The sequence below is a fragment of the Bombus pyrosoma genome, linkage group LG4 (genome assembly GCF_014825855.1).
Source record: "Bombus pyrosoma isolate SC7728 linkage group LG4, ASM1482585v1, whole genome shotgun sequence".
NCBI classification, from domain to species: domain Eukaryota; kingdom Metazoa; phylum Arthropoda; class Insecta; order Hymenoptera; family Apidae; genus Bombus; species Bombus pyrosoma.
The window spans coordinates 6,725,923-6,737,446 of NC_057773.1; the positions used below are offsets into that span (position 1 = coordinate 6,725,923).

The 11,524-nt window shown below is 33.2% G+C and overlaps 2 protein-coding genes across 3 annotated transcripts; one reads left to right on the forward strand and one right to left on the reverse strand.

Moving 5' to 3' along the window:
* Positions 1–43: 43 nt before the first annotated feature.
* LOC122566474 (gamma-secretase subunit Aph-1) lies at positions 44–1,911 on the reverse strand. Its single transcript, XM_043723775.1, has 2 exons — positions 1,373–1,911; positions 44–1,271 (listed from the first exon to the last, which is right to left on the reverse strand). The coding sequence occupies exons 1-2, from the start codon at positions 1,603–1,605 to the stop codon at positions 788–790; spliced, it is 717 nt and encodes a 238-aa protein (XP_043579710.1). The 5' UTR covers positions 1,606–1,911; the 3' UTR covers positions 44–787.
* Positions 1,912–3,413: 1,502 nt separating this feature from the next.
* LOC122566463 (DDB1- and CUL4-associated factor 6-like) lies at positions 3,414–11,413 on the forward strand. 2 transcript variants are annotated; one of them, XM_043723713.1, is made up of 15 exons: positions 3,414–3,845; positions 4,134–4,288; positions 5,224–5,341; positions 5,417–5,731; positions 5,807–5,967; positions 6,040–6,211; positions 6,288–6,542; positions 6,621–7,011; positions 7,089–7,198; positions 7,279–7,353; positions 7,423–7,480; positions 7,578–7,715; positions 8,179–8,440; positions 8,508–8,613; positions 10,131–11,413. In XM_043723713.1, the coding sequence occupies exons 1-15, from the start codon at positions 3,755–3,757 to the stop codon at positions 10,187–10,189; spliced, it is 2,466 nt and encodes an 821-aa protein (XP_043579648.1). In that variant the 5' UTR covers positions 3,414–3,754; the 3' UTR covers positions 10,190–11,413. The 2 variants fall into 2 exon arrangements, with proteins under 2 accessions (XP_043579648.1, XP_043579649.1); XM_043723714.1 differs by having other exon boundaries at positions 3,415–3,845; positions 8,188–8,440.
* The last annotated feature ends 111 nt before the right edge of the window (positions 11,414–11,524 follow it).

Genomic DNA, 11,524 nt, shown 5'->3' on the forward strand with positions numbered 1-11,524 from the left:
TATGAATCGAGTAATAAACCATGAGATGGTAAGTGAAACACAATGCCAAATATACAGATGTATATTGAACACCTAAATTACAATTATTAATGGATCTTATATACATACAAAAACTACTGAACAATTCCTTACGTATTATCGTCATTTGTATAACCTGTTTTGAATAGTTTTATTTTTTGATATAAGGCAGGGATTGATGCATAAATTTACTCTTTCCGTTTGATAGAACATGTACATACATTATATATGTATACATTCTTACATATGTACATCCATACTTATTTTAGACTTTGCTTTTTTTTTTGCAATACAAACAAAATATCGTACATTTCAATATAATTCGATTTTAGATCGAAACATCGTCGCGTCTTGGTTATACAATTGTTTCGATGGGTTAAGGGACGGACTAGCAGTTTGACCAAGGAATTCTGTGCTAGAACGTATTACCATTTAAGTTTTTTGCGGAAAAATATTACATTTGAAAGATAAATAATACTGGTACACTTAACAGATGTCCATTTTGGCCAAGTGTAAAAGTTCAAGTAAGGTCTAACATGTATTGGATCTGTACGAATATATTCCTAATCGTTATAGGCTTGTTTAGTAATACCAAAGATATGGTTTGTTAATTTAACATCATATCTTTTTACACACAGTGTATATCAGAGCAATGAATAATCTCCTTGCAGTCAAATGGCTAAGGAAAAAAAATTTCATCATTCTGTGATGTTCATTCGGGTCAAACACAACTACTTGTATTTTAACTTTCTTATAAAAGTTTTCTCTTTTACTGTCTTGAAAAACACTGAACTATACTTTGGGGTCTGCCACCAGCAACTTTGAACGCAAGTGCAGTTGTTATAATCAGAACAACATAAGCGGATAAAGTGGTAGCTACGTAAGCTTGATATACATTTAATAGGGTCATACATGACACAAACAAGTGTGAGCCAACAACCCAAATAACTTGACCCCAATTTTTTCTGTCAAGAGCAGAGAAAAATACAACGCCCCAAAATGTATGTAATAAGATAAAGCAAAGAGTTGTGGCTGCTGATATTATAAAAAAGTACTCTGTGCCTTGTCGAAGTCCCATTGTTCCAGGTCCAACAGCATCTGCCAGGACATTGACTAGTGCAAAAACACCACTCATAAAACCAAAACCTAAACCACATACATATGCAAACACGTGTCTGCTATCTGCTACATGTGTTGTTGTTACTTTATCTAGCCCTCTTTCGGCTTTCCTTAGTACCCAGTATAAGAGATACCTGTACAAAAATAACAAAAAGATCAACTTTGAAATAATTCAAGCGAAAGTAAAGTATAAAAAATATTGTGTTTTAAGGAGAAAGTAAATTTGATATTTCACCTGAATGCTTCTTGGAATAGTACAGAAAATACAAGTCCAAATGCGAGGTGATTTTGTAGTGGCACCACAGCATACCAAAGCACCGATGACAACAATAAAGAAATTAACCAAAAGAAGGCACTGGCTATTAGTATGATGATTCTAATAGGTTCAGCTGCGACAGTAAATGTAAACATAGCCAACGGTGGACCGAAAGCCAAAAAGGCACAACCAAAAAAATCCATAACTGTCATTTTTGCGGCGAATAGTGCCAAATCACTTTTGATGTTTTCAGTATCACACTGATCTGGTCTTTTCGAAATGCTAAATATTCATAACCTTATGTAGCCTTCGCGCGGCCCGGCTAGTACTTCTTGAAGGGCACATTTATTCCCTCCGCTGATTGTAGAAATATATCAAATATGATAATAATGGAATCGGACACAAATGAATCACGATAATGATGAAATCACTTGGCACACCAGATGTGAATAGGGAATAAGAAAATCGCCGATAAGCATTGGTGACATTCAGCTAAATATACGCTCTACGAATTACCGCCTCTAATGGTCAAACAGTCGAACTATACGCACATCTTCTTCTCTGGTATTTCTGGTGGGAGAAAGATATGTATATACAGTAAAAGGGGAAATGTGTGTTTGTATCGGGCTGTACGAAAAGCAGGTGATTCGAAAACGAGGGGCATTTTGATCGCAATTTTCATATAAAATAGTTTTAACTTCATTAGTCGAACAATAGAATCAAATTACTGTAAAATTTCACAATTATACAAATTATTGCAGAAAATTATGAAATTACAAGATTGCACAATTATTCTAAACTTGCGAATTGAATTCCATAAAACAATCTTATTTTGCAAATGAACAAAGCGTTTAATCATTTAAAATCTTTCAATCATCCACAATTCTCAAATCATTTCCAATTCTCATAAATTTAAGGGATAAGTTATAATATAAAAAATAATGAAAAAGTTCGAGAAAATTGGTAAGTATTGTGAAGTATTTGTAAATATTAGTAAGTATTAAAAGAATAAAATAGCATAAGAGGTATTCGGAACCTGAAATTTCTAGAAATAATATCATTTTCGAAGATATTCCAGAAGTAAAAGATTTTTATCAAAATCTCGATTTTATATCAGGAGAATATAATTTTGCAGGAGGTTGTACTATTTAGATATTTTTTGGAATCTGACTTTATTTCTCGGAATTTTTTAAATCTAATTCGCATTCTTTTCTTGTCATTTATCTTCACTAGTCGCCAGTACAAATGCACATTTTCCTTTTTACCGTGTATACGAATATTTTTCCCACCAAGAGCACAGGAGCAGATATGTGCGTATAATTCAACTGTTCGCCGCTAGAGGTTTGCGCATTTTTTGGCTGACTTTTTAAGCATAGCATCGGCGATTTCCCTATTCATCTCTGAGCACACGCTCCATTGAGTATTCCTAAAAAAATGTGGACTTCTCAGTAGAAGACTTCGATAAATATCGATAGCTCTTTTAATTGCCGAAATTATTGTGCAAATTATTTTGGAGAATATGAAAATTTTGATAAGATCTTCATAATGAGAACCATTTTAATCAGTTCTTATAAATTTTTAGTCTATATATGTAGATGCATGACTTTTCAGACAAAACAAGTCTGGTATTAACAAATTTTATATTTGTATTTCAAATAAATTTCTTTAACTAAATTAAAATATTATATTAGTTAAAATTGTATAACATTTAAAATTCGCTCCGAATACAGAAATAAATTTACAACCATATTCGTAGCATATCAGGTATATAGATACGTAACAATGTACATAATCAACATGTTTGATTAAAAGTGTGTTTAAAGGTGAAAGTGTAAGTGAAACTTTTAAATACAAAATTTAATTAAAAAAAGATATTATTATTCATCTATAAAAAGATATATTCTTTAATAAAAATTTATTTCTTCAATTTTACAGTCTATCGTACATATCATAAAATGAAGGGTTCTTTGAATGTATGTCACATCACTGTCGACATCGATTATACTCCTATGAAATGATCGAGCTCTCGCGCACTTTCTTCTCAGCATTGTGTGTGTACGTTCGCTCAGCTGTTCTGGTCAGAAGCGATCGCGGCTCATCCGATTGCACAAATTTTCGAAGCTTTGGAGTTTATTTTTAGTAGCAGTGCCATGTCGTTTTGGTACAATCCTCGTGGATTTTTGCTGCGTAAGAGCACGTTGCTCGTTCTCTGATCTATTCGATATGAAAAAACGTTTTCTTCATTGATTGACAGACTTCGTTCACGAGTTAGCACGGTTATCAGAAATTTGACATTAATCCGGGTTCGATGTGCTCCGCAAATTGACGTTTAATTTTAACCGTAATAATTAAGGATTAACCATGAAGAAGACACGTTCAAATATATTTCGTGACATTTATTATCAGCCCTACAATGATTACACCAGGATGAAGCTTTATTCCAGCAGCAAAGGTATTTGGTATTCTGTTTTCAAGTAAAAATTTGGTAACCTTATTATATAGTGTAATATGGTGTAAGATCAAGATGTTTTTCTCTATTTTAACGCTGAAAAAGAATTATTAAAACTTGTTAAAAATTAGATAACTTTCATTTAAATAAACTGAGTAACAGATTTTTCTAGATCTGGTTTCTTTACATAAAGACGCTTGCATTGTTATTAAATACAAACGTGGTGATTGTCATATTTTTCAAATACCTTAATATTTCAGTTAAATGTTTCTTTGTGTATGTATATTTTAGCAAGTCTTCAAATGATGCAACGTATGGCATTGTTGAAGAGATTAAAAGTTCACAATGGTTGTGTAAACTCTGTTTGTTGGAATGCTACTGGAGAATTGATATTGTCTGGTAGTGATGACCAGCATCTTGTCCTTACAAATGCTTATAATTATGAAGTAAGTGTGCATTGTTATTAACTTGTATTTTTATATATTAGTTGAATTAGGAATATATATAAGAAAGAATAGTGCTGTTGCAGTTACATAGAATATAGGACATATTTAGGAATTTAATATAATAAAACAACTACTTTTTTTTGTTAAATGGAAATAATTTTTATATTAAAAAATCCAATATGTAAATAAATTAGCATATTTGTTGTATTAAAATTTTTTTTATTTTATAATGTATATATATATATATTAAATTTACCTATATTTGTGTGTCTTGTAAAATTCCGTGCCAAGGTTATTTATATTTTCACCCTTGACAAAGCAATTTAAGAGACTTACACGTGTGTTTCTTTGTTAACAAACTGAGCTTGTATTCATATTTTTAGTTATTAGTAAGAAATATATTTGTCATTATGTGTTTCTTGTATTTTCTTTATCTTTTATAATATAATATCAAGTTTGATATGATAGTATTATTACATTATCACAATGCTATAAATACATTGTGAATATACCTGTAACACATTATAGTATAAAATTATGTCTCATATATCATATTAATATCTTTGGACAAATGTCCGTAATTTTTTATTTACAAAAAATTTATTATACGAGATTAAGTGGTAACAAAGTTTACTAGAAGAAAGTACATTCAAGGAAGTTTCATTGGCAATAATCCTTTTTCAAGGAAATATCATAGATGGTTTAATTCTAGTCAAGGTCTAACATTGACATAGATAGAAATACAGAAGCTTTGCCAAATGAACAAAAACCCTTGCGTGTAATGCATGTATGCTAATTTTATCATTTAGAACCATCAATCTAGAACTATCTTGTTAATTAAATAGGATAAGAAGTTCTACATATATTTAATGTCATGAATAAATAAGCATATATAGAAACATTAACAATGAATTCAATTCACATTTTTGTTACAGGTATTAACAGACTATAAGACCAGTCATAGAGCAAATATATTTAGTGCAAAGTTTTTGCCTAATAGTGGTGATCATCGAATAGTTTCTTGTAGTGGTGATGGCATTATTTTGTATACAGGTGAAGATTCAATGACCTTTGATTAAACGCTACGACAGGCTGCTTGAACTAACAGGAAAATTTTCATGGTTACAGATTTAATAAGAAGAACAAAAACATTTCATAATCAATTTAATTGTCATGTCGGTACTACATATGAAATAGCAACAATACCCGGTGAGCCGCATAATTTCTTAAGCTGTGGGGAAGATGGAACTGTAAGATGGTTTGATCTTAGAATAAAGGACAAGTGTAATACTTCAAGGTGCATGGAGGATGTGTTAGTTTCTTGTGAAAGAGCTATAACTGCTCTGTCTGTAAATCTTGCTTCACCCCATCAAATAGCAATAGGTTGTTCTGACAGTACAGTTAGAATACTTGACAGAAGAACACTTGGAACACCAGCTACTGGTAACTGGAATATTTAACATAATAAAAGAAACCAAATATAAGAGCAGTTAAAAGATTTGTCAAATAATTTTGCAGGCTGGACAGATACGCCTGGAGCAGTAAAGGCCTTATGTACTTTCACTGTCCCGGAATTTGAAGGGAATTCTTACAGAATAACATCGTTGAATTATAGTCCAGATGGGCAGGATGTTCTTGTTAGTTATAGCAGCGATCATCTTTACCTGTTCAATGTGAAGGTATAAAAGACATTTCCCTTTCAAGGAAATACGCGTACTATATTCAGCTATAAAATCGATCGGTTTATTTAGGACCAAGCTAGTATACAGTTAAAGAAAGATGTCGCAGTTAGAAAAGGAGAGGGTAAGAAGCAAAGATTACGTTCGCCATTGCCAGTACGTAGACTAAGACTTAGAGGAGACTGGTCTGATACCGGTCCCGATGCTCGACCTGAATGCGAGGGCGGTCGACGTAGCGGTACAGGTACTTGAATATTAAATGTCTGTTATTTTTAACTTGATGAAACAACAATGTATACATTTACTTTTGCGTATTTTAGAAATTGCTCAAGCCAGACCTGTTCTTCAAACTTCGTTAATGCAGAGAATGACTGATGTTCTCAGTAGAATGTTAAATGACCCAGCCACTAGAGCCGCTTTATGCGGCGGCGGTGAAGATAGCTTAGAAGGCGTGATCGATCATCAAGATAACACTCAAAATAGCAACGAAAGCGTTACGGAATCAAACGAAGAGAGACGAGACAACGAAACCGAAAGGGTTGAAAGAGCTCCGACTCAGGCTAATCAAGAAATAGGTATTTATATAATTATATCTTATTTGAAGTTGTTTGATTTCTATCAGATTATCAGAATGATAAATGGATAACTTGTAGCTGTTTCAGAGCAACAACCAGATAGATTAGAAAGTCCAAGTACTAGCGGTACGCAAAGTAAACCTGGGACAAGTTGCTCTGTAGAAACGAAAGAAGAAATGCCATCCAATGAAGCAATGCCTTTGAAGCAAACGATCGATGAGAGTTTATCGTCGGTCGAATCCAAATCACATGTTCCTATGGAAATTGAATCTAGTCAAGTAGAAACACAACAGTGTTTTGTTCAACCGTGTTCATCGCGTACTATGGATAAGTCCAGTGATCTACCGGAAGATGATCAAAGTAGCAATGACGACTCTCCTTGTAGCAGTATGGAAAATAAACAAGAAGGACATATGATGGAAAACCTTCAAGATAGATTAACGAAAATGAGAGTCGGATTCCTTGAAAAGTATGAAAGAATAATACTAAATGAATTAGACTCATACTTCGATCGAATATTTCTATTCGTTTACGTCTTACTTACAGACACGGCAGTGAACCTGCTGTAAGTTTAACTTATACGGATAAAAGTTCATCAAGTGCAACGATATCTCTTGGTGTAGCCGATGAGATGATTCGTGATGGTTATCATGCGGGTACATCATTATTTTTTTAATTGTCTTATAACTATATTTCCATTTGTATTTATTTTGAATAAAAACATTCCATTGTGTAGGACCATCTGGAAGTAGTGGAACATTCTCGGGCAGAAATCATGACAAACATATACGATATAGTGATATACAAGAAAGTAAGTTGATGCAATGTAAACAAATATATCTTTCAGAAGATCAGAAATCATACATTATCTTTTTGACAGAGACTGATGAAAGCGCTTTTAGTGATAGCGAGGATGAAGATATACAAGCTGGAGGAAGGTACGTTATAAATATTTGAAATGTTATAAGTAGAAGGTTTCTGCAACGTAATGTTAAATACTTGAGTATAAAATTGCGTTTATCTCAAATAATTTAGATTAGGAAGTTCAGCAGAAACAGAAATGGAGGAAGCTATGGGAGATGCTCCAACGCGCCGAGGATCGGCGAATTTCGACAAAACGTGCGTAACGGAGCTTCGCGTCAAGCAGAAATATATGGGACACCGTAACGCTAGGTATATCTCTATCTTTCGCATTGTTGTAACTTTCAATCTGGTGGTCGCGAACGATTAACGCAATTCTCGCGTAATAAATGACGAAATCTTGAGAAGGCTATATATGATTAAATTTTGTGACTAAAAGATTAACATGAAATCCATTGCAATCAAAACCTTTTTAATCGGCTAAAGGCTGGGTAATAATCAACAAGGCTGATTTCTTAGAAAGAAACATTTGTGGAACGTTGTTGAAACACCAATTCTATTTGGCGAGTTTGGTTTCTTGAAAACCTTTACCTTCATGTATATAACGTTTTAACGTTTGTATTTATTGTGTCTGTACAAAGATATTTGAGTTGTTCTCGGAAACCATGATTGTTGACACGTTTTTAATTCCGAAAAAGCCTTCGAACGGCGTGGGCCATATCGTATAAGGCCGCCATATTATCTGATCAGTTGGTCTTCCTCCGCTTGACTCTAGTTTCTTTAGGACCATGATTAAAGAAGCAAACTTTTGGGGCAACGATTTCGTCATGTCGGGTAGCGATTGTGGCCATGTGTTCATATGGGAGAAAGACACGGCCAGATTATGCATGTTACTGGAAGCAGATCAACATGTCGTTAACTGTTTGCAACCACATCCGTATTTACCACTGTTGGCCACAGCTGGTATTGATTACGATGTTAAGCTTTGGGCACCGATAAACGAAGAATCTAGCTTTGATGAAAAGTTTGCGGAAGATGTAAGTCCTTATATATTATTTACCATTAAATACATATGGTGAAATATAAAAATAATGGAATTTACAGTTGAAAAAGAGGAATGCAGTCATGTTGGAAGAGACGAAAGACACAATGACTGTACCGGCTGTTTTTATGATCAGAATGCTGGCATGTCTCAATCAGATACGCAGAGGTAGTGAAAACTTATAATACTTTCCAAGCCTTCCGGTAGTACACTACATTAGTATGACCAACGTAATTAAGAGTAACATAGTGAAGAAATTCGGCTGCTTTTTCCCTCGTTTAACGCGCAGGTATCGGAGTAAATAACGGCGTACAAAGCTTGAATCTAACAGCTCTTTTTTCTTCACGTTTGTGAACTTGTCCATAACTTTTGTAACAATACCATTATGTTCATGAAATTTCATCATACTTTATTCTCTTTTTTTTACATATATTTTTAAGGAACTCTATAAAGATACTTGTATATGCTTGTTTACAAATTCTATGTTATATATTACTTAAAATAAGAAGGAAGGATAAAGAGTTAACAAAGAAGGACAAAATAAAGTACAAAATATTAACTTATCATTTCTAAGCCTCAGAGGTTATAAAAATAAAAAGAAAAACAAGTAATATAAAAATATGATATAAACGATGATAATACAGATAGCGAAAAGTTTTGTAATTTTTTATGCACATAACAAATTTACATATGTATACAAGAGAGAGAGCGAGAGAAGGACAAATATCGATTAAATGACATATGCATGTAATGTCACATCGGTATTTATTTTACCATTGCAAATTATTGTAGCGATGAAAATAAAGTTTTTAATCAATACACGATATATCTTTAATATACCAGGAAATGTGTGATTCTTACCGTCGAGTGTTTTTTCTTTCTCTCTTATTTTTATCTTTGTAAGCTTATCACGAATGATAAACGATTATAATCGTGTTCCTCTACTTCAGAATGAAGTTTAAAGCGGCAATAATTCTTTATATTGTAGCTAACGAACTAAGTCACGGTATGGACAGGTATTTCATGTAATATGCATATCTACGTGTATATGTGTCTTTATTTAATATTAGATTAATACTAGTAAGCACGTAACATATGTCAAACGAAATTATGCAATATCATCGACTTTCCTTTCTGCATTCCTCTACTAATTGGCCATCTAGATGATAAATCTTATTATTAAACCAATCGATAACGATAACTGTTTTTGATTAAAAAGAAAGAAACAAAAATGTACCATGTTTGCCAAGTGTTATGCTCTCTTGAATGTTATATATGTTCATACATATTAAATTCCCTAATTTATGTATTCAAACACGTAAGATTAGATTATTCTTTTATTAACGTTTCTTCTTTTACATGTTGTGCAGAATTATTTTTAAAGTGCTGTAACAAACAAATCGAGAGAGAAGTTTTCTGCATAATTTTGTCTCATTATCATTCATTTATCATTATTATATCAATCTATCATTATTTTATTTATTATAATTCGTTAATATCTGTTTGTAATTTTTCGCTTCCTTTTCATTCACACGGGTAGATCATCAGAAGAACACTCGGTATAGCACGTCGCGTTTAGCTCGTTTTGGTCATCCGTGCGCGACAGCAAATAATGTAGTCTATCGTTAGATTATCATTCACTGGTTGGAATGAGGTATTACAGAATAATTCCGGTTCTTTTATAGGACGCGGTCGGAACAGGAGGAGGAGCGGCGACGAGGCCGGCGAATTACGAGGTGGCTAAGCTGCTTTTGGCGATACTGTCGTCTGTGAAGATCTCAACTGGGACAATTTTTATCGCAACGCCAGCTGATCAGATTTCGAATTTACCTTCGAAACAAAAAGAAAAAAAAGGAGAAACTACAAAAAAATAGTAAAATAAGAATCAGGAAGGGAAAAAGAAGAATTCATATATTTATGATTTACCGTTGCAACACTACTTCACTGTTAATTGTAAGGATATTTAATCTGATAAGCTTTGCGTACGTATCATTACTGCACCGAGAAAGATAAGTCGAATTTTTTTTCTTTACCACTTTTATTTTCTGTCGCTTTTTTTCTTCTGACTCTGTTTATACCGCGTGTTTGGTGTATCAAGCTTGTGCAATGTAATTGTTTTTCTCGTCTTTCGAATTTATAAAGTTATTTGGTTTGGAGAGGAAAATACGATAAGGTCAAATATTTTCGATATTTTATACAGAATTTTGGTGTCAGGTTCGGATCTATAATTGGAACTATAATATAATACATGTTACTTAGGATGCAAGTAAAGTGCACTTGTTAATTAACTATTTATCACACATATTTCTCGATAATGTTACGCTGTTGTAGTTAATTGATAATTGATTGGAAATGCACTTTATTCGTCCTCCCGTTAAACGAGCCTTAAGGTGCACAATAATATAATAAATGTAATATAAATACTAGGGTTCCATTTAAGAATCTGAACCTTGACATTTAATCTTCCTCGCCAAATTAAACAACTTTATATCTCCGAACTTTTTAGAAACGGTTACGTATTATACGGTTAAATTTAACGTTTCCGTGTATTCTCATCGTTAATGTTCAATTTATATGCAGTTCAAAGATAAAAAATTCCACCGTGCCTGTTTCACGGTCACATGTTTTCATTTTCTTTTCTCTGTTTTCTTTTCCGTGTGATGAAATAACGAAGTTAACGAAGATTGGCCGATATTTTGAGGTAACTTATTGACACATAGAGGAACATAGGCAATCGCTAAGTTTGTAGATTCGTTCGCTCAGTTCGATAAAGTAGGAATGCTTGCGACGTAGAGACGCTTGCAGAGAGATCGGAGATCGGAGAGCTTGCGAGCATCGTTTTTCTATAGAATGATGTTCAGGCACTCGAAGGTTTCACCAAGGGAGAGAAACGTCGTTGTAGGATACCGTGGTGTACCGATATATATTCAGAGAATTTATTTATAATAAAAATTCTGAAGAAGGCAAACGCATCTTCATGTTCTTCTCCATACACCTCCTCTTCCACGTGTTTCAATATTATTTCAGTCGTTGATGTCATCGAAAATACGTATACATAGAAGACTAACGACAAAGAAAC

Excerpts from the sequence above, each read along its gene's own strand:
- LOC122566474 (XM_043723775.1), bottom strand. The coding sequence starts at position 1,605 with ATGACAGTTATGGATTTTTTTGGTTGTGCCTTTTTGGCTTTCGGTCCA. Across the intron at positions 1,272-1,372 it reads CTATTCCAAGAAGCATTCAG|GTATCTCTTATACTGGGTAC; the intron begins GTGAAATATCAA and ends ATTTTTGTACAG.
- LOC122566463 (XM_043723713.1), top strand. The coding sequence starts at position 3,755 with ATGAAGAAGACACGTTCAAATATATTTCGTGACATTTATTATCAGCCC. Across the intron at positions 7,012-7,088 it reads AGAGTCGGATTCCTTGAAAA|ACACGGCAGTGAACCTGCTG; the intron begins GTATGAAAGAAT and ends TCTTACTTACAG. Across the intron at positions 8,614-10,130 it reads TCTCAATCAGATACGCAGAG|GACGCGGTCGGAACAGGAGG; the intron begins GTAGTGAAAACT and ends GTTCTTTTATAG.